At 39.4% G+C, this 24,148-nt stretch overlaps 1 protein-coding gene across 6 annotated transcripts in view; it reads right to left on the minus strand.

Moving 5' to 3' along the window:
- WDFY2 (WD repeat and FYVE domain containing 2) overlaps window positions 1–24,148 on the minus strand; it is a 182,206-nt gene that overhangs the window by 87,979 nt on the left and 70,079 nt on the right. For all 6 annotated transcript variants that reach the window (XR_014303185.1, XR_014303186.1, XM_082700539.1 and 3 more), the window contains exons 2-3: window positions 17,338–17,405; window positions 4,555–4,628 (exon numbers count right to left, since the gene is read on the minus strand). Coding sequence is in view for 4 of the 6 variants with exons in the window: in XM_082700539.1 (XP_082556665.1) it covers window positions 4,555–4,628; window positions 17,338–17,405 (142 nt within the window). In the remaining 2 variants the exon portion in view is untranslated. The remainder of the gene's footprint in view (window positions 1–4,554; window positions 4,629–17,337; window positions 17,406–24,148) is intronic.

Below are 24,148 nucleotides of genomic sequence, written 5' to 3' on the forward strand. Positions count from 1 at the left end.
TAACAGTTCTGATGAAGCAGAAAAATCTATATAGTTATGAAGATTAGCATCTATACATCTCTATGACTAAACCAGTATTCAGTAGAGTCGGCGAAAATTAGTTTAAGGAAGTTCTTTCATTTCTGTGTGGACATTTCCTCACCAATTATCCTCTCTCAACACCTGTGGTGTATCCTCTTCTGTGGTGCTGGAGGGAGAGCTGCCTTGTTGGGGACCCAGCTCCTTCAAATGTCAACTACTCATCCTGGGCCAGGACCCCAGACACCTTGTATATTTAACAGTCCACTTCTCAGACTAGTTCATTTCTCTCCAAACACTTCTTGCCCTCTCAACACCATGCTCTCTTCCCCTATGCCATTCACTTTGCCTGAAATACCTTACCTTCCCATCTTCAGCCAGCGAAATCCTAGCCCATCTTCTAAACCCAGCTCACAGCCTGTCTCCACGGGGCTGACCCGGACCATTACGTCCCACGCTCCCCTGCCCCCACTGTCCCATCAGCATTGCGCTCACTGGTGTAATGCTGCTGGAGCTATTTTTTTTTTTTTTTTTTTTTACTCTGTGTTACTTATTTCACAAATTCATGCTCCCCTTTCCCCCCAACTGAATAAGCTTTCTGAGACCAGGAGCCATATGTTAGAATTGAAATATTTTGCACATTGTTGATGTTTTAAATTTATTTGTTGGTTGGCTAGAATACATGATATACTGTGATAGAAAATTTCGGAGACCTGGGTGGGTCAGTCACTTAGCATCTACCTTTGGCTCAAGTCTCAATCCCAGGGTCCTGGGATCGACCAGTGTCCAGCTTCCAGCTCAGCACGGAGTCTGCCCTTCCCCCTTGCTCATGCTCTCACTGGCTTGCTCTCTCCCACAAATGAATAAATTAAAAACAAAAATCTTTAAAAAATAAAAGGGGCGCCTGGGTGGCTTAGTCGTTAAGTATCCACCCAGCTCAGGTCATGATCCTGGGGTCCTGGGGTTGAGCCCTACGTCGGGCTCCCTGCTTGGCAGGAAGTCTGCTTCTCTCTCTCCCACCCACCCTGCTTCTGTTCCTTCTCTCGCTGTGTCTATGTCAAACAAATAAATTTTAAAAAGAAACCTTAAAAAAATATATTTTAAAAATGGAAAGGAAAGGAAAAGGAAAAGGAAAAGAAAGGAAAGGGCGCCTGGGTGGCTCAGTCAGTTAAGCATCTACCTTTGGTCTGGTCATGGTCCCAGGGTTTTGGGATCAAGCCCTGCATCGGGCTTCCCTCTCCCTCTGCCTCTTCCCTCTGCTCATGCTTTGTCGCAAATAAATAATAAATAAATCTTTAATAAATAAATAAAATTTTAAAAAAGAAAATTTCCAAGTCCTACTTTAGCATGAATAGCAGTCTGCACAGTATGACTGACTTCTTTGACATTAAAACAGATGACATTTTGGAAAACTCAAGATGAATTAAACTATTGGGAATAATGTTTTCCACTGCAGAAGTTAATGCTATTGTGACAAATATTTTGAATGGCAACAGAATTATGCAAATAAACTATCTCAGAATTCAAGCAGGTACTTAGTACAGCCAGCTCTACTAAATAATAATAGTGTTTGTACTTTAGTCAGCAACTCATCTAACATATTATTCACTGAGTCCCTAATTTGTACAAGGAACCCTACTACGATGAGTAAGGGATGGGCCAACTCCTCAACACTTAACACTTTAATGGGGGAGACAGACTTAAAAACTTTTTATAAAACAAGTTAAATGAGCAATATAATACAGCTAACCCATGGAGTAATGTGTGTGATTCATTTCAGTTGGAAGGGCTGAGGAACCATCCACAAAACAAAAACCAAAGCACAAAAAGGGAGATGACGTTGGAACAAGGTGATGAGAGAGAATTGGGACTCTGTACACCAAGATGGCAGAAGGGGGATCAGGGTTCTAAGACCAGCAAGAGTGAAATGTAGACATGAAAACACACCCTCACCCCCTCTAGCTTCTCTGAATAGGTGATCTAACTTGCTACTTCAGGAGAAACTGAAAAGGTCATTCCGCTCCTGCATCTCACAACTGCCTCAGCCTTTCTCTATCTCAACAGTTTCTCCACTCTTCTCCAAAGCTAAATTCTCCGAGTCGCTCAGGAACCCCCTGCTGCTTGTCTAACGTCTCATCTTGCTGCAGCACTCACCCTCCCTCTCCTTCCTTTTGCAGACAAGTTTTTGAAACCATAGTCTGTACTGGCTGTCTCCACTTCATCTCTAATTCATTTCAGTTATGTAAAGTTAACTGTCTCTTCCATCTTTTTCATTCAGCAGAATAAAGAGACACGAGGACTAACATTCTGATGTCCTCCTTTCTTTTTTTTTTTTAAATAAGTTCAACATCCCCTCCCCCAAAATTTAACTAGTTACTTCTTTTTAAAGTTTATTTGCTATACTCAGGGAACAGAGAATGAGCAGTCTCTGCATAGCATTTCTCAGGTCCGGAAAGCTGAGACTTTGTGTAAGTATTCCTAACCCCAGTGAGAACGTGGAACCTTAAACAAGCCCTTCTCTCCATGTGTCTTTCCTAAGTCAGCTCTTCACAGTTCTTCAAATGAGAATACAGAGTGTCTACAACTCATCCGCTTTGACAACATAAAACAGGTTCTTTTAAGGAAATTATGTCATAGAAGCTGGGTTCTTAATCTTTTCTAGGAGATCAGGGTAAGGTAAGGCTTGGGATATCCACACGGTATGGCTACACCAGAAGCATCCCAAGCTAGCCCCCCTGATTTATGTTCCACTTCTCTGGCAGTTTCATTCACTAAACAAATAATGGCTAAGTTGGTCTCTCCTCTTATACACATTAAATAGCCAGAATGCTCCATAACTTACTCTGGTCACCTTTCTTGCCTTTAAAGCCAAATTTATCAGCACCCATGAACCACCTACACTGATTTCAAAAAATGTGAAGATTCACCCATATGTTATATACACTTAAGTCTTTTCATGGAGTGAGTGAGTGTTACATATACAGTGAGTGTTACATATACTATTCCACGAACTGTTGGGACAATATATAGAACTTAGCTCATCTTTTCAGAGTTCCTTTGCAGTGAACCTCAGTTCACTGAACAATCCAGTTACCCCCCTTCATTTTTCAAAAATAAATTTATCCCACACACACCCCACTTTTTAAAAATAACTCTCCTCAAACCACATGAAGATCCGTATCATTTACTTCTCTGCTGTCCTCCTACAGGACAGAGTTTACACACCTCGCAACTGCACTGGACATTATAGAAATTCCATAAATATTTGTCAACAGGCAGATACATATTTAATAATACTGTTAAAATTTCCATTAAGAGTTACCAAACAAATGTTTTGACTAAAGACCAAATGAAAAATTCCAAGCCCACCTCTTCAGACCCCTTGTAAGAATCAGGTTATGATTACAGATGGAAATCCACGTTCCATATGTCTAAATATTTAAAAGTTACATATCAAGTTAAACTATTAAATAAAATATGGTCGCTTCCTCAAATCTTAACAAATATACCTTCAACCACCTGGAGGTACCGGAAGGAATTTATAATTTCTAGACTCCTTGAAGTACATGCTGACAGACTTTAAGCTGTTTGGGGTCAGGAAAATTCAAGTCAGGTACTCAGAACATGGGGGTAGGTGGCATGAGAGCCTAAGCTGGGCATACGCCCTGGACTTCTTAGGGTCCTTCATCCTCTAGGGAAATGTGGCCAGGCAGAACAGGGTCCTTTTAATTCACAAGTCCCAAAGCAGGGCCTCTCTTGTTCAGGACTGCAGGCAATAATGCATAATTTACCAAAATGGAGAATCTGCCAGATCAATCTTGTTGCACTTAGTTAAAACAGTTGCTGAAACTAAACATATTTTTTTAAAAATGTTTAAGTTAAGAAGTAAAACCTGAAACTCCCAATCCCTAATCACTTCAGTTCCCTCAAGATCTACAGTTTAAAAAAAAAAAAAAAAAAAAAGCCTAACATTTATCTGACTCTACCCTAAGCCTAATGTAGATTCTGTGATTTTTTTTTTTTTAACAAATTCATACAATTTACAGGGCTCTCTTCACAGCTAGAGGGAGTTAAGACAAGAAGGAGCAGAAGAAGAGGGAAAGGAAAAAACATCAAGTATCAGAGAGCAGACATGCTGGTCTGAGAAGACATTTCCCTTGTGTTCTGTCACTTTTCTGAGGAAGCACATGATGCCATGATTAACCATCTGATCACAGCCTCGAGTATCCCTGCGTGCTCTCACTAACACACAGATTCACAGGGTTCACTCAGGGGCCTCGTAAAGCTCCCATTCTAGCCACTGGGTCCATGGGAAGGCAAGCTGAATCTTGTCAACATTTAAACGGAGACTGATATCAGCTCTCCCTACACTTCACCATAATCTGCTGCACTGCAATTTCCACTTCACTCAGCAAGAAAACTAATTTGTTCATTTGAAAAAAAACAACAAATAAATCATTCTCATCATAATACATATACACGTATTCCACAGGAAGGGAAGTATTTCAACTGGAAATCTTATTTATGTGTACTTACTGAGATTGTACCATTGTCTAGACCTATGGACAGTCTTCTTGTTTCCGGGTTAAAAGACATGCATGAACATGGAGCTGAAAGAAATGAACATGTTGATGAAATTAACAAAATGATGACTCTCATCGATTCAGGAGTGACTAACTAGCTACGAGTGTGTGGCTATTTTTTCCCCCACTATTTCCTGAAAAACAGTTCATTTAATGCCCACTCACCAAAAAATAAAAACAGTAATCTTACAACCAACCCCTAGTTTTTTCAGTTATCCTTTTAATGAATATAACGAGTAAGATTATCTCAAACTGGACTAGTTCCAAGGCGCTTGGTCTCAGCTGTTCCGTCGGTATGGAATCAGAATTTGCTTGACTAGATTAACAATATTTTGTGCTGTGTATTCCCTCTGCCCTCGATCTATCTCTTCCACTCAAACCCCATCTTTATTAGAAACAACCTATCTTTTCTCAACTAGGGAAAAAATATAAAGAAATATCTTGTAATTCCATCCTCCCCTCACATACACACACTAGTATAAAAATCTGGTTTTTGATTCTGAATTGTTTTGGGGCATGTGGACTAACAGAACAAGTCTTTTACTCTCAGCACTGAAGACTGCTGAGTGAAAAAGACGGAGGATCTGTCTTGTTTAGGGGAACCAGCTGGACACAGAGCCAGGCTCCATAGGAAAGAAATCAAGTCTGGGTAGGGCCTCCCTGTTCTGCAAAATTGGCTACTACCTGAGTATACCTGAGAAGTAAACTAAGCATAACTTGAAGCCAGTATGGGCAAGAAATGCTTACTGAGCAGATAGTTTCCCCATCCCTGCCTTCCCTATTGCCACCGGCTCGTAAGAAGGGGCCTGTTGACAATTTACGTTACACTGAAATAGTTGTTCTACAAATAAGTCCAACACAATTTTTAAATTTCTCCTCCGCCCTCACAGTAGCCCCGTACATGACAAAGTGCTCATCATCATAATCAGAATCAGCCTCAGCCAGCCTTACTCCTACTTTCCAGTTATGATTAGATGTCTTACTCAAGGTCACACAGGAATAAAGAAGTTAGAGAAGGTTCAAAGACTTCATTCAAACACGCAGTCCTATTTTGAAATACCCTACTTAGATTACCTCTAAACTATAAAAGAATTTCAAGTTCTACTAAGAGAGCCACTGCATAACAGATCACTTAGTAGCATTTTTAAATTCTCTATAAAAGGACCCTGAACAATAAAAAAGATCTTTCAAACCACATGAAGTATTTGCTTTTTTCTAATTTTCAATCGTGATATATTCAGAAAATGGAAACACAAAGAATAACTCCCCCCTCCCCCACACTTCTACCAGAACAGCAGAATCTCTTCACCCTGATCAGCCACAAAATTAAACTGGATTCCCAAAAGGACACTGCTGCAAAAAGTAGTCAAATGATATTTAATGCGCTGCCCTAAGGAAGTCATTCTTTCTCGCCTATAGCCCATCAATTATGTCGGCACAATTTCTAGGCAGGTTTTAAGATGCAAGGTCTCATAAGCCTGTAACATGTATTCAGAATTAAAATCTAACGATTTCGTGGAAAATGACCATGTTAGCTGAAAAGAACAAAAGAAAAAATACATTGTGATTACAACTACATAAAGTACACAGTCACCTAAAAACATACGTGGAGAAATGGAACTGTTTTTGTGTTCAGGTGACAAGATTATTACTGTATTAGCCTTATTCTTTTGCTATTCCTGTTAAAAGTTTTAAATATCTTATGGTGTATTAAGATATAAGCATGAGCCTATGAAGCAAAACCCCAAAGGGCTACAAACTGGTCAAGAATAACTTTATCATTTAGCTGCCTGCCTGACCATATAAAAAAGTCTCTTCTGTGTGATTTCCTCCAAAGTTCATATCTGCTTATGTAATAGTTAGAAAACAAACTGCTCTCCGAATGTGACTTAAATGACTTTTTTACAACACTGCATAGGCTACCCTGACATCTACACTGCTATTTCTTTCTTTCTGGATTTCTTCGCCCTTTTACTAGATTTCCTATTATTCTTTCAACAAAAATGCAGAATGCTTACTGCGTTCTGGGCATGTGATATAATGATAGATAAGGAATTACAGCTGTCATCAAGGAATTTATAGATTGTGGCCCCAACCGTGTACAGGAACTAGAAGACACATCCCAATGTCACCATTATAGTCCAAATCACTTTACGTTTACAGGAAGAAAACATCACCAGAACTCAGAAGGAAGAGACCTTTCCCAGAGAATCCCATAAACAAATGAAATTTACTTTAGAAATCCTGTTGTTCTAGAACACATATAATTGAACCCAAGACGGTTCTAGACAGGGCACTGCCAGAGCTAAAGGGCATTAGCTTTCAGCTGCCCCCAAAAACAAAGCCACCCCTCCAATGGAGCATTATTGGTAAAACACCAAGCAAACCCATGTGAGTGCGTGTGTGCGTGCGTGTATGTTGTGTGTGTGTGTGTGTGTGTGTGTGTGTATAGCAAAAGACTTTTGGTAGGTGAGCCTTCTGATGCTCCTCAAACCATTTCCCAACTGTGACACTCTCACAGGAATAGGCCCTGGGCTGGTTACCCATAGGCCCTGGCAGGGCCAAGGAGGCAGGGAGTGGACTGAAGAGAATATCGATGCCCGTGTCTGTTGTTACAGTAAATGCCTTTCCTTTTGGGAAATGGGGGAATAGAGAGATTGACAAGAGAGAGCCTTCCAACTTCAACTCACCAGAAATTAACAAAAAAAGCAGTGTGTGAAAGACTAGTCTCATGGCCCATACAAAATGGGCTCCTATCCATGGAAGAAAATATCAAAGGGGAAAAACTATCTGGGAAGGATAATAAGTCACAGTAAATTAATGGTAATTCTGGCCAAATGGTAAAAGGGGTCCCTCAGCAGGAAGGGTAGGGAAAAAAAATAAAATAAAATATGATTTAAGCCACAATATTTGTAGCTACATTGCAAAAACGTGATGTTTCACAAGTTAAGAATTCAGCTTTAAATGATATAATACTAATAGTTCCTAGGTCAATAAAGAATTGCTCCATCTGATGGCTAAAAGTTGAGGTGAGAGATGAAATGGCTGAGAGCTTTCTACTCTCCCATCTTGCAGGGCTTTTTCCAAAGACTCAGTGAAATGGCTGACCAGACCCATAAAATGACAATACAGCTCCTCCACTGACTTTCTCCTTCAAAGCTGCATCCTTGAACTCGAGATGAAATAAATACAGCATGATACAAAACCTGAAGATATATTTATTTCCCCCACCTTTAACTGTTTTCCCCACAAGAAAGGATAACCACACCTGGTAAGCTTTGTGGGGCAACCCCCATTTGCCAAGGCCTCCCACATATACCATCTGTATGGAGTTTGCCTGGGACTGTTCCTACACAAACCCAATAACTGAAATTCAAGGCCTTGCCACTAGTCTTGCTGATGTTATACCATTAGGTTCCCATTTTTTCCCCAACGTGTCTATTAAAACCTAAGAAAAACAATGCCCATGGTTTATTCCTCAATAAAATAGTACAAGAACTCATTTCTTTTTTTTTTTTTAAGATTTTATTTATTTATTTGACAGACAAAGATCACAAGTAGGCAGAGAGGCAGAGAGAGAGGAGAGGAAGCAGGCTCCATGCTGAGCAAAGAGCCCAATGTGAGGCTCGATCCCAGGACACTGAGATCATGACCTGAGCCGAAGGCAGAGGCTTTAACCCACTGAGCCACCCGGGCACCCCAAGAACTCATTTCTATGCTATCTGATTAAGACTGGCCCTTTCTCTTTTCTGTTTCAGACTGAGGATAGCCAAAAGAAGTTATTTGGCAAAATTTCTGGAAGATACTAAAAGGCACAAATAAGATGGAAAAGAAATTTGTGGAGGTCTATGAGTAATGAAAAATAATAGTCTCTTATGTAAGTATCAGGACTTCAGACCTTGATGGCCTATCAAAATCTTATTTTAAAAATTAAATGCTTTCATAACATTGAGAATTTTTTAAAATGAAATCTTTATAGTTTTAGGCAGGTATTCAGCATAAGGTTTAGGGAAAACTGAAATAAAGAGAAGGCCCAGTCTGGGTATTTATATTAATGACCATTTAATTTGAAAGGAGAAAAGCCTAGGAGATATAAGCCCCAAAGAACTGGAACTCAAGAGACTGACATCAACCTCAACAGAGTTAGTGATTAAATGGATTACAGAGAAATTGGCTACTTGTATTTCTAATACTTCTATCCATCAAGTGGTCTCAAAAAAAAAAAAAAAGATTTTATATATATATATATAAAATATATATATGGCTCTTGCTTTAAAAAAAAAAGTCAAGAAGGCATTCTCAAAATACACCTATGGGGGGGAGTTAACTAATTTCTGTTATTTATACCTATAATTCTTTTCATTTTATGACTGATTTATTTTCTGTCCTTTGCTTATTGGTTGGACTTTACTCAAACACAAGTTTCACTAAAACTGTGGATTGAAATCCACACTGACTGCGTTACAATGGTAAAGGCATTACTAATCCTCATGGGATGTTCTAGTGGTCTCTTTAAAACTAAGCCAACAACGGTACTTCCATGAACAAAACTTCAGGTATTAAAGGAATCCTGATCAAGTTGAATATGAGGATCCTACAATAAGAGGACTTCAAGGAGCCTGGGTGGCTCTGTCGGCACTGGCCTTTGGCGCAGGTCATGATCTGGGACTGAGCCCCACATCAGGTTCCCTGCTCAGCAAGAAATCTGTTTCTCCCTCTCCCTCTGCCCCTCCCCTCCACTCATATTCTCTCCCTCTCAAATAAACAAATAAAATCTTTAAAAAAACTTCAAGGAGCACCCTACTACCACACAATAAATATTTAATTCACGGACACTATGTCATTCAGTCCTGTTTATCACAAGACAATATTTATTAGGTTTACAATATTTAACCCATGTTTTACTAAGAACACTTATGTTTAAGACTTCAGTTGCCCAGCATTAAAAATCATTTTCCATTTCAAGCAAATATTTTATGCACTCTACTAAAACTAACCACTTGTTTCCTTTTAATTTAGTCTGAGTAATATCAGCAAAATTATAGTGAATTAGGAGTGGTCATTTTTTCTCCCAGACAGGTTTTAAGTTACAGCTACAAGTTTAAGATCTAAGTTCAAAAAATTTTTTTTAAACTCTGTCATATGAAAATCAAACAAGAATATGCTAAATAAATGCTGTAATTATTCAGATTAGTTAATAATCCATTATTTTTACCTTGGATAATTCATGTTTTCATTTAATTAAAAATCAGAAGTTCCTTGGGCATTTTTCTTCTTAGTAAATACAGAATTAAAAGATCATATTACATAACTCTTTTTGAAAATGTTGATAGCAAAAACAGTGAATTGCTGGGGCACCTGGGTGGCTCAGTGGGTTAAAGCCTCTGCCTTCGGCTCAGGTCACGATCCCAGCGTCCTGGGATCGAGCCCCGCATCGGGCTCTCTGCTCTGAGGGGAGCCTGCTTCCTCCTCTCTCTCTGTCTGCCTCTCTGCCTACTTGTGATCTCTGTCTGTCAAATAAATAAAATCTTTAAAAAACAAAACAAAACAAAAAAAACAGTGAATTGCTTTTACATATGGTTCCCTAACAAAACCTATACCAAAAGAAACCAACAAAAGAACAATATACTTCACAACTAGGAACCAAGGAGTTATTTGAAATAAGACATAAAATAATAAGATGAGCATTTCCCAATTATACCCATATCCCTTAGTCTGCCAAGAAAAGTCTCTCAATTGAGTTAAAGATGTTGTCTATAAGTCACCAAAACAATCACCACCTTATAAAAACAGAAATGCCAAATTCATTATTTTAAATAGTTTTTACTACTAATCTATCCACATGAATTTTCCCTAAAACTTCAATAAATCCAGTAGAAGAGATAGGAAAACACACAAACCAGTTCCACCAATTGTCTTAAATTACACAAAGTTCTTCTTTGACCCTGGAAAATTCAACACTTACAATTTACATACAAAATGACCCATTTCCAACCCAGGTATACAGTACGTGAACATATTACTCATTTCAATTTTCACATTATCTGTTGCTGTAGAACTAAAGGAAAAGGAAATCAATCTAGCCACAACCTCACATATTGGTCAGTCTTTTCCTAATCCCCCTTGGGTACAGATTAGCTATAGTCTATATTGTTAAAGCATCATGAACCTGAAAATACTTTATAAATTACTTATTTAATATAACTCACAACCAAAATATTTTTGCAAATTTGAGATCAAAGGAAATGGGACAGTTTATTCATCAGGCTCCAGAGCAGGGAAAATGCAAAGGATTTGCCTGAAATGACTCAGCAAACTGGCAGCAAAAATGAAAATCCAATTCTAGTTTCCCACCCAGGCACAGGTTCCAACATAAAAGCTATTTTGAAAACTCCCATCTTAAAAAATACATTATTTTGGGGTGAATTTCATGTAAACAGTAAGCCTATGTCCAAACTTCATCTCTCTGTCTTAACTAAGATAATTTAATGCATTCCCTACCTCATTTTACAAGGAATTTGAAATGACTTAAAAAGCAGACACAATGAGGGGCGCCTGGGTGGCTCAGTCAGTTGGGCATCTGCCTTTGGCTCAGGTCATGATCCCAGGGTACTGGGATTGAGCCCCACATCGGGACCCTTGCTTGGCAAGGAAAATGCTTCCCCCTCTCCCTCTGCCTGCCACTCTGCCTGCTTGTGCTCTCTGTTAAATAAATAAAGTCTTAAAAAAAAAAAAAAAAGGCATCACAATGAAATCAAAGAATAGAAATAAGCAAAATGTCACGACTAAAGACAATATGTGTAAGAACAGAAAAAAAAAAAAAAAAGAAGAAGAACAGAAAGAAAATGAGAATAAAGATCTGTTGGCAAACACAATAGGTTCCATGTTTTACAATGATCCATAAGGGCTGTGAACCAGGTCCCTAGAGCTGTCCCCCCAACCTTTTTCACCTCACATACAGAAAACTAGATCTGAACAGCCACTGGAGTCAACGGAAGAGATCTGCAGGGCCCCGATGACCGGATTTCCTGCCCAGCTCCGAAGATCAGCTCTCAGGGTCTGCAATCCGCTTTGATCATCCCAGCACCTGATGCGGCACATGGGCTGGTTAAGTTCTGCCTTAGAGAAAGCAAGGGGCTTCTGGCCCCCTCAGCGCTTCCTCGGAGGCACGCTGAGCACTATGGTTGACAATTACTTCAAAAACAGCCATAAAGCATCTCGTATATGCAACACCTTGGTCCAAGCAGAGGACGCAATGAAGACAGGCATTCCCACAGAGGGCTAACCCAAAGTGGGAAGACTGTGCCGATGAGGGTTCACACTGCATGGTCACCATACAGCCCTCCATAAGCAGTCTTTCTTTCAAACAGGCTTTTTGATAAAAACCAGGAAGCAGTGGTTCAAAATTTCACTTTTCAGTGAGGACTCGAGTTCCTATACATTAAAAGTTAGCCAAGCAAATTGTCAAGCTGTCGGCCTGTGTGAAAAACTGAAGGGGTCCCAAGTACAAAGCTCCAGATGGGGCAAATGCCAACTCAACCACACCAAGGCAGAGAGCTGGAAAAACACAGGTCATTTTATTGCTGTGTTAGGTGCGCCTCTGATCTGCACTTTATCTTTGAAAAACCATCTTCTGTTCTGCTTTAGGGACAAATTCATAAACACCGAGGAGCCAAAGTAAATACCACCTGCTTGCCCCGCCAACCACAGAACCCACAGAGATTTTCCAACTGTCCGGCACACCCTCAGTCCTAGGGCTCCGGGCCTCTTAACCTCCCAGTCACCACAACCTTGGCAGCCAAGCTGCTTCACCTATTCCCATGCCCATGGGGGAAAGCTGGCAGTAAAGGCCCAGACATGATACCCAATACTTTAATACCATAAGCAAGATCTCGAACACCTGCCTCCCTGGCTCCTGCTGGAGATTTCTCTCCTCCATCTCTTTGTTTGACCCATGAATGGCAAACTGAGTTTAAAAAGCAAATCTAAAATAATTCAACCATGAAAAAGGAAATGCCTATGCTTTTCATATTTTTTTTTTGTTTTGTTTCTTCCCTCTGCAGAGACGTGGTGGTTGAAATGGTACCTATTAGAAGCCTGGAACAAATAATCGTTTATGGCTACAACTGAAACCTCAACTCTATACCCTCAGAAAGGCCCCTCTCTGGTTTCCAAGCTCCAAGAGGTCCCAGTTGGGTACATCGTTAACTTGGCCTTCTCACAGGCAATAATAAGCAGCTAGCACACGACATACATCAAGAAGATACGATTTTTCAAAGAATATTAGGTAAGAAAATGCTCTCATTTCTCAGTCACCCGTAAAAATTGGCACATAGGAAATTACAAAACAAGTCATCAGTCACCCCAAATTCTCTATAGGCAGCAGGGTTTAAAATGGGGCTTTCTTCAGGGAACCTTTGTGACCATGTTCCTATGACGCCTGTTTCCCATTATATCACTCAGCACACAGCGTGAGTGGTGTTTATTTTAAGTTTGCCTTCCTCACCGAGACTATACACACCATGAAGACAGGAACCATATGCCCTACTTAACCACTATATCCTTGGGACACTGCACGGTGTTGAGTATGGAAGAAACTTTTAAAATCTGTTGTATGAACTGTCCAAAGAAATTAAACAGGATCAATATCTCTTTCTACTTTTCTTTACTTGCCCTCACTCTTCCCAGTCTATTTTCAGCTCAACAGCACAGTGGCATCAATTGGGACATGGCTCTGTCTTTTCTCTTTAAAGTTCATAGAGATCCCGGAGAAACTGAACAGGCAGGAATTGGGAGGTATACAATCATGGCTAGGCCATGTCAGAAACTTGCAGTTGGGAGGCAGAGAAACCCACTGGAGGGAATGTTAGCACTCTTGGACATCTCTTGAATTCAAAGGCAAAAGCAGAGCCAGCTTCTGGAGATCAGGAGGAGGAGGAGGAGGACAAAAACCTTCAGGCATCACCTGTTTTGCTTTCTTTCCCTCTGGAGCCAAGTGGTCCTTTCTCTCTGATTCCTACTTCCTTTTAAGGGGATCTGTTTTCCCTTGTTCTGTATGCACTCAAATACCTCAAAGCTATAAGGTTTACATGTTCCCAGCTCACGGGACCAGCTAAGGCTGACACGAGAATTTCCTACTCCAAATTCTAAATTCTGGGAAAATCAGGTTGGCTTGGGAGCAAACAGCCTTCACCAGGCAAGTTTGGTCTCTCCTGATTCCCTCTTAAAGGGGAAGCGGGAGCTTCTCAGAAAACACAGGGTAGGAGGACACACCCCCAAAGCAGATGTGTTTTTGATCATGGTGTGTCTGCTTCTTATTCTTTTGTCTACCACACCCTAAATTCATCCAGCCTTCTCACACCTATCCTTTCAGACTCACTCCCAACATCATACTCAGCCTTCACCGTTCATCCCTTTCCATCTAATGCCTTGTACTCCCTCCCTCTCCAGGAAACTCCAAATTCTTCTCAATGCTACAAAACACTACTATCCTATGCAGAACACGACAAATGCTACCTTAAAAGGTATGTTAATAAACAGATAAATAAATAAGCCATATATTACATGTACAAGGTATTTTCTTTATGGTCTCTTCTGGATTTGGAATACTGCTTATTTTATACCACCATAAACTTACCATATGGTCCTCTCTGCCTTGTGATGTCCATGACATAGCCTCTAGATATACTCTATCTTTCTACTTATTTTGTAACTAATACCACATAATCATTACTTAAGGATAAGACTAAGTAATCTCTTAACAAAACAGGTTTCTTTCTTTTTTTTTTTTTTAAGATTTTATTTATTTGACAGAGAGAAAAAGAGGGAATACAAGCAGGCAGAACAGTCTGCAGAGGGAGAAGGAGAAGCAGGCTCCCTGCAATGTGCGGCTGGATCCCAGGACCCTGGAATCATCAACTGAGCCGAAGGCAGATGCTTAACCGACAGAGCCACCCCAGTGCCCCATAACACCTTTCAACAGAAAAAAATGCAAAACAAGTCTTTGGAAATTCAAAGTTATTTCAAGTTTTCTAACTGTCCAAAAATATAGCATAATTCCTTATGCAACAAGATACTACCTCTCTCAACTTAAACAAAACTGACTCTTGCTCAAAGATTAGCTACTGTGTTTTCTAAGTACATTCAACTCCTAGGAACATAGAAGCCAATTTCTGATCAATTGTGAAGAATATAGCCTTTTGGTTTTTTTACCTCTCTGTGGTAGTGGTAGCCATCCAACAATAAAAGATTATGGAAAACACCCTGACCATATGCACCTTATTCATTTGCAACCCATGGCAACTAGCTCAGTGGCCTGCATACAGCAGGTATGCAATAAATGTTTGATCCACTAGAATGTGTACTTATAATGTATACTTATATCCATTATTTACAAATTAATAGCTTATATGCATGAGGCTTTCTCTATGTTCATATAAATATGTGTAAATAGATCAGCATGTTGACTATAATGCTAGAAGCCAGTCTTCTCAAACATTACATTCAGATCACCTAAGGCTCTTATTAAAAATGCAGATTTTGATTCAGTAGGTATAGCATGAAACCCAATATCTGCATTGCCAGTAAGTTCTCAGGTGACCCTAATGCAGCTGGTCAAAACACATTTTAATAGCAAAGCGATGCCTTTTTCACTCCCTTCAGTAGAAGGCCATTGGCAAAATATGCAAATAATTCAAGGGTTCTCCTCACAACTGTGTTTAAGCCCTAGGAAAATGTCCACTAATGATCTCAGGCACTCTTCTTTAATATCAGACTCAAGTCTGCAGTAAGTATTTATATACTGAGCACTTCTGCCTGGGGGAGGAGCTACAGCAGCCTGTAGTTATTCACACAGCTTCATAAATGATAAAAACCCAACTAGAGGCTTCTCTGTATTCTCAGTGACACTCAAATAAAGAGAACGTCAGAAAATGACAGCAAAATGTGTCTGGATGTGCACATGGGGAAGGGGGCAGAGAAGCAATGGCTCAGGATGCTGTGTCCCCATGAGAGTCCTATTCATGTTCATCTCAAGAAGATTCCTTGCTCCCCGAGTTCTTATCATTCTGCCAAGGTCTGACTCCTCTGTCTTCATGGTCATGGGAGTGACAGCTCTCCAGAGCTAACTACAGACCTTCCACACGTCCTCTAGTCGGATACCATGTCAAGTTTGATGAAAAAATGAGACCACGGATAAGACTGGTTACATCACTCAAAAATCAGGAAAAGCAGTCCATCAGAGAATCCCTTTCCCTTTCCTTTTACCTGAGCCCTCATCACTGCCACAGCCTAAAGAGAAAGTTCACCCAGGCCTTTTGCTATAGAATGCCCGTCTGCTGGTGGCACAACAGGTGAAGAGCCAATATAAAAATCACAAGAAGTTTCTTCTTCTCTAATGCAGGACTGACCACTTGGGTGAGCTTCTTGGTTATCATTTACTTACTATAAAATTCTGAAGGCATGCAAAACCTCAAAGATAATTTGAAAATCACAGAAAGTGATCATATCCTTAATAATTCATTTGTTCATCAACAAGCAAAATTGCTGTTTCTGTTATCACAGAATTCTCTTGCCAGGGGCATAAACTTAATCATATCTACAATTTAGCCTGCATTTATTTTGGCTGTACCCTGTTGCATGTATTTCCCAAACCAGGGTACTCCTATCAAGGGGAAGAGGTACACAGTGAAGCAAGCCAGAGAGTAAGCGGGCCCAGACAACAAACCCGAAGAGGGACTTTGCTAGGGTTTCAATTTCAATTAAGATGTGAAGGAAGGGGAGTGAGGGAAATGTTTACTAATATAACTAATAATGAATGTACATAATTATCTTATACTCAAACATGGAACAGGAAACCCAAACTTCATTCATTTTTAATAATAAAACATCAGACTAAAAAGAAATTTCCTATTTTGGGAAGCCAGCTCTTCTCTCCCTATAGGAGAACCTCTGCCAGCACACCAATCTAAGAATCAGTAGTATGTGTTTTTTTTAAATATATTTAAAAGATTAGCCATTTATCAGTACAAGGACATTTCTCACATAAGAGCTTGAGGAAATGAGACTATCCTCCAATTAGAATGTTTCAATCTTTTTTATTATTATTATTTTTTTATTTGACAGACAGATCACAAGTAGGCAGAGAGGCAGGCAGAGAGAGCGAGGAGGAAGCAGGGTCCCTGCTGAGCAGAGAGCTCGATGCGGGACTCGATCCCAAGACCCTGGGATCATGACCTGAGCCGAACACAGAGGCTTTAACCCACTGAGCCACCCAGGTACCCCTAGAATGTTTCAATCTTAAGCAAATCCTTGTGAGAACTAAATCCTCAATGCCGACTGTCTTGTATTTGAATGAATAACATAACAATAACGCAAGAACAAACTTACTTCACAAATGTTATCACTGGGTAAAATTTTAAATGCTGAAGGAAGTACTTCATGAAAAAATTAAACAAAAAGTTGGAAAAGAAGGAGACAGCTGTAATCAGAGAGCCTGTGTGCTGCAGTCCTTCTTCCATTAATCTTATTCAGAAACTATGAATATATATAGTCAACGTCAAAATAATTTTCTTATTTTACATACTGAGAGCTAAAATGATTGAATACGGTACTTTCCATTATAATGATAAACCCAATCCTCAGATATCCCTACTCAAGAAGAAAATACAAAGAAGACACTCTGGAAGGGTGGTGAGGCCCATGTCTGAATTTTAAACACAGAGATCCAGATACTTACCAGGCATCACTTGATATATGCTTGGCCAATACTGTCCACTGTCTCTCTTTAGCCATACACGAACAGTCCTGCAAAAGAAAAACAATACGTGTGTTAAATCACAGTGTTTTTAGTCATGAGAAAATGGTGACAGAAACCAAACCTCTTAACTTTAACTATGTTATGTCTTGATTAAATATGTTACATATATTTATATAGACAGATAGATCTTAATTATAAATACTTATAAATAAATATGTAATAGATAAATAATATAAACACCACATAAATATATATTTATAAATATAAATATTTATAGATATAAAAAAATAAATATATATTTATAAGTAACTAAATATATTTACTTATCTATAACTATATACGTGCATACCACTTATGCCTCTCCATAGATCCTATGTTCCTTAAACTTAAGGCTTGTGCACACTTAGAATTACATGACTCTTGAAGTATTATCCTCACATGTCTGTATACACACATGCAATAGTGAAAGTGTTGGAAAATTACTATTTTTATTGTTGTTCTGCCTGTCCAAGTTTGTTACTTTTGCCTTAGTCTGCTGAAAGCATTCAATCTGTCTGGGGAGTTATTGGGTTTTACTAGTAAAGGAAGTGTGAAGAGATGAAATGAAGCATCTGACATACACAGAAAGGTTACACAGTAAATCCATAGTCTCACAGGCCAGGCCACGTCTTGACAGAAGGTTTTTCCAGACATGGTCAGGTAACAAACTTTGAGACTCAGATTCCTGAGCTAGAAGCTGGCCAGTGGGGCTGGATGGAACGTGGAAATCCGGCAGCAAAGGCTGTGAATGAAGTTCCGGGCCAGCGGTCAGATACAGACATGGCAGAGACCCAGAGGAGCTCAGAAAAAAGGTGCCAGAGAGAAAATAAAGCAGTCAGAGAGTACTACTAGGTTCTCACTAACCAGAAAGGCCCACCATGAGTTAGTTACACCAGCCATGACAGCATCTGCACAGGCCAACAAGGCAAACACATCTAGAAGGTAACAGAACATTCTTCTAGAGACCAGAGGCAGTAGGAGAAATCAAACCAAGAGAAATAAGCAGTTCTCTACTGGTGGGAGATCCCACATACCACACCATTCACTCCACACACTCAAATCATCCCAGGCTAAAAAGCAAACAAAGACTGAGAATATTTATCTCCCACTATTTAAGTCAATGTACTAGACTAAGTTTTAAATTGTATTGGATTTTTCAAAAAAATAAAAAAAATAATAAATTGTATTGGATTTTCCCCGTTATCAATGGGTCTCCTATACGGAGTACTAGGAGAAAAACTAGACCAAATACAGATACAATAAAGAAATACCATTTTCTCCCCACAGCCACAAGACACAATATAGTGATATACAGTGACATGATTACATATACACGCAAAAATTCCATCTTCTGGTTCAACTATCCTAGTTTATAGGATGGACAGATATAATTGCAAACAATTTGTAAAAAGTAATTCCATACATATACTATTTATATACATAGTGCTACACTTATTTTTTTTAGAATATGCTGGTATGACATTTTAATATGGACATTGTTATCTCAACAAAAATAAATATAGGTGACATCACAGAGAAAGGTACAGTAGGAAGCTCCAGGAACCAGTCCCTATACCAAATTAGCTACTGAGCCAGTGTCAGAATCACTATTTTAGAATTCTGAAGTCTACTGAGGCACTTGCAGCATCTAAAAATCACAAATATGGGGCGCCTGGGAGGCTCAGTGGGTTAAGCCGCTGCCTTTGGCTCAGGTCATGATCTCAGGGTCCTGGGATCGAGTCCCGCATCGGGCTCTCTGCTTAGCAGGGAGCCTGCTTCCTCCTCTCTCTCTGCCTGCCTCTCCATCTACTTGTGATCTATCTCTGTCAAATAAATAAATAAAATCTTAAAAAAAAAAAAAATCACAAATATGTGGGAATCAAACAACATAACCTTAAACAACCGAAGATCAAAGAAAAACCACTATGAAAATCAGAATGTATTTTGAAATGGATGAAAACAAAGACACAACATAATAAAATCAGTGAGGGGAAGTGAAAGCAGTACTCAGAGGGTAACTGATAGTAAATGCCTATATTAAAATAGAAGAAAGACCTCAAATCAACAAACTTACTTTACACTTTATGGTACTAAAAGCACAAAAGCACACAAACCCAAAGCCAGCAGATAAAAGTACATAATAAAGATTAGAACAGAAAAAAACAAAAGAGAGATTAAAAACCAAAGACAGTATCAGTGAAACTAAAATGTGGTTCTTTGAAAAGTTCACCAAAATTAAGCTTCAGCTAAACTAATTACAAAAAAAAAAAAAGAGAATGTAAATAATTGAAATCAGAAATAAAGTGGGAGTATTACTACTTAAAAGAAATGAATTATAATACTATGAACAACTGTACATCAGTAAACTTTATAATCTAGATTAAATAGAAAAAAACCCCAGAAACACATAATCTACCAAAACTAACTCAAAAAGAAATAATCTCAACAGGCCTAGAACAATTCAAGAGATAGAACCAGTAATCATAAATAATAGTGCAGGACCAGATGGCTTCACTGAATTCACTAAATTCAATCAAACTCTTAAAGAATGAACAACCTTCCAAAAAATAAAGAGAAAGGACTATTTACTTTCTAACATTTTATGAGGCCAGCATTATCTTATACCAAAGTCAAAGATACCACAAGAAAATAACAGTCCCGGGGTGCCTGGGTGGCTCAGTGGGTTAAAGCCTCTGCCTTCGGCTCAGGTTATGATCCCAGGGTCCTAGGATCGAGCCCCGCATCAGGCTCTCTGCTCGGCAGGGAACCTGCTTCCCTTCCTCTCTCTCTGACTGCCTCTCTGCCTACTTGTGATCTCTGTCTGTCAAATGAATAAATAAAATCTTAAAAAAAAAAAAAAGAAAGAAAGAAAATAACAATCCCATATCCCTTATCAATACAGATAAAAAAAATACTCAACAAAATTCTAGCAAACCAAATCAAACAGCACACTGAAAGTATTACATGCTATGACCAAGTGCAATCTGTCAGAGGAATACAAGGGCGGTTCAACATAAAAATGTCAATCAGTGTAATGTAGCACATTAACAGGGTGACGGGGGCAAAGAAAACACAGATGATTATTTCAGCAAACACAAAAGCACATGACAAAATCCAACAACCTTTCATGATAAATAACACTCAGCAAACAAGGAATGAAAGGAAGTTTTCTCAACCTGATAAAAGATATTCTTTAAAAACTCACAGCTAACAGCATACTCAATGGTAAAGACTGAAAGCTTTCTCCCTAAAATCAAGTACAAGACAAAGATGCCCACTTCCACCACTGCTTTTCAACATTACTAGAACTCCTGGTCAGAGTAATTAGGCAAACAGAAGAAATGTAAGGCATCCAATTTGGAAAGAAAGAAGTTAAACTATCTGTATTTGCAAAGGACATGATTCTACATACAAAAAATCCCCCAAATCCACAAAAGCACTACTAAAGCTCATAAACAAATTAAGCAAAATTGCGCGGTACAGAAATCAATACACAAAAGTTAGTTGTGTTTCTATACACCAGCAACAAGAATTGTGAAAAGAAAATTAAGAGAAAAATTCCATTTATAATAGCATCCAAAAGAATAAAACCCCTAGAAATATATTTAACCAAGGAAGTGAAGGCCTTGCACAGTGACAACTACAAACACTGCTGAAAGAAATTAAAGAAGACACAATGGGATTGGGAAGGTATCCCATGTTCATCAACTAGAAGAGCGGATATTAATACAACACTCCCCAAAGCAATCTACAGACTGAATGCAATCCCCTCAGAACTCCAACAGCTTTTACTGTGGACATGGAAACATCAATCTTCAAATCTATGTGGAATGGCAAAAAGCCCCAAATAGCCACAACAATATTGGAAAGAAAAACAGAAGTTGGAGGCCTCCCAATTCCTTATTTCAGAACTTACTACAAAGTTTCAGTAATCAAAACAGCATAGTATTATTAGCAGAAGCATAGATGTGAATCAACAGAGCAGAGGTGAGAGTCCAGGTATAGGTGCAAACAAACACCTACGAATCATAAATTTTTGATGAGGGTGTCAAGACACTTCAACAGGAAAAGAATAATCTCTTCAACAGATGGTACTAAAACAACTAGATAACCACATTCAGAGAAATGAAGTTGGACCCCAACTTCACATACAAAAACTAGGGATGGATTAATGACCTGAATATCAAAGCTGAAACTAAAAACTATTAAAGGAGAACACAGAGGCACATCTTCATGACCTTGACTTCAACAATGGACTCTTGAATTGGACATGACAGCCTGAGCACAAAAAATAAATAAATAAATTAGACCTCATAAAAATTAAAAACTTTTGTGTAACAGAGACATCATCAAGAATGGGAAGACAAGCTACAGAATGGGAGAAAACGTTTGCAAATCATATAGATGATGGAGGATTTAGTGCCCATACTACGTAAGGAATTCAAATGACAAGCAACCCAATTAAAGGGTGGACAAAGGGCTTTAGTGGACATTTTCCCAAAGATTAACAAGTAGCCAAAAAAACACATGAAAAGATAATTTGACATCACTGGTCAACAGGGAATGCAAATCAAAGCCACAGTAAGATACCATTTCCCACTCACTAGGAAGGCCTATAATAATTTTTTTATGGAAGTTAAGTGTTCTAGAGGCTATAGTGAATAGGAACACTCATACATTCCTCAAAGATGTGTAAAATGATGCAGCCACTGTTCAAACTAGTTTGACAGTTCTCAAAAAAACCAGCAAACCATATGACCCACTAATTCCACTCCTAGGTATGTGCTCAGAAGAACTGAAAACAGGTATGCAAACATATGTGTTCATGTATGTTCCTAACAGTACAATTCTTGCCATTTGCTACAACATGGATGAAGAGGATAATGCTAGGTGAAATAAGTCAGTCAGAGAGACAAATACCATATGATTTCACTCATGTGGAATTCAAGAAATAACAGACTTTTTTTTTTTTTTAAGATTTTATTTATTTATTTGACAGAGAGACGGATCACAAATAGGCAGAGGCAGGCAGAGAGAGAGGGAGAAGCAGGCTTCCTGCTAAGCAGAGAGGCCGACACAGGGCTCGATCCCAGCACCCTGAGACCATGACCTGAGCCAAAAGCAGAGGCTTAACCCACTGAGCCACCCAGGCGCCCCAAGAAATAACAGACTTTTAAAGATAGAGCACAAACTGGTGGTCGCCAGAGGGGAGGTAGGTGGGGGATGGGTGAAATAGGTAAAGGGTGATTAAGAGTACACTTATCACAGTGAGCACAGAGTAATGTACAGAACTGCCAAATCACCACATTGCACCCCTGAAATTAATAGAACACTGTATGTTACCTACACTGGAATCTTAAAAAGTAATACATTTTTTTATAAAGAAAAAAATGACAGCACAATTCACAATAGCCAATAGGTATAAACAACCCTAATGTCATCGGCAGATGAATGGACAAACAAGTTGTATATATATAAAATAATATAATATCGTCCATGAAAAGGAATGGAGTACTGACACATCCTAAACTTGCTTAAACCTCAGAAACATTACACTAAGTAAAAGCAGCCAGACAAAAAAAGTCACATACTGTTTGATTCTTTTAAATGAAATGTCCAGAACAGACAAATCCATAGGGAGAGAAGATGAGAGGTTGTCAGGGATGGGGGCGGGGGGCAAGGGGAGTAATTACTCAGTGGGTAATGGTGTGTTCTTCTGGGGTGATGACAAAGTTTTGAAACTAAAGATAGCTGGTGGGTACACCACACTGTGCACGCACTAAATGCCACTGAATTGCACATTTTAAAGTGGTTCACTCTAGGTCATGTGAATTTCACCCCAAAAGACATTTAAGAAGAACAAGCAATAAAGATTTTGCCTGGAGTTGAGGCAACCACCTTCACTCATGAGACAACAAGCTTGAGGACAGAAGGGGACAAGCTGAGGTCCACAGTGTTGAAGGCAGAAAGGGCCTGGCCTCAATAGTACCCCTGAGCTAGCAACCCTTAGAGTAACTGCAGACTTGCTTGTGAGATGATTTCCTCTATGTCTACCTGAAGACACTGTCGAAGGATTTTGTTACTGGGATCAGAATACATGTTAACGGACAGAGATGAAGGAAAGGAATGTCCTTCTTCAGGTTTGGGGTCTGTCCAAGTACATGACAGTGCTGTCGTTCAGAGATGGGGAACAATGGAAAAGGGCAGGACTCGGTGAGAATCATGAGCTCAATTTTGAACATTTAAATTAGAGGTGTCTTGGGACACCTGAGTGGCTCAGTTGGTTAAGTGGCTGCCTTCGGCTCAGGTCATGATCCCAGCGTCCTGAGATCAAGTCCTACATCGGGCTCCTTGCTAGGCGGGGAGCCTGCTTCTCCCTCTGCCTCTGCCTGCCTCTCTGTCTGCCTGTGGTCACTCGCTCTCTCTCCCTCTCTCTCTCTGACAAATAAATAAATAAAATCTTTAAAAAAAAAAAAAATTAGAGGTGTCTTTGAGTTAGCCAGGAGTTCCTAGTTCATGGAAAAGGAGACTTATAATCAGAACCTATGGCAGAAAGTTGTTGTGAAGATTAAATGTAAGCTTCTTTTTGTTTTTGAAGATTTATTGATTATTTGAGAGAGAGAGAGACTGACTGTGCGCATGAGTGGGGGAGCAGGCAGAGGGGGAGAGAATCTCAAGCAGACTCCCCAGTGGGCATGGAGCCCGATGTCGGACTCAACCTCATGACCCTGAGATCATGACCTGAGCTGAA

Source organism: Mustela nivalis, assembly GCF_964662115.1.
Source record: "Mustela nivalis genome assembly, chromosome: 15".
NCBI lineage: Eukaryota > Metazoa > Chordata > Mammalia > Carnivora > Mustelidae > Mustela > Mustela nivalis.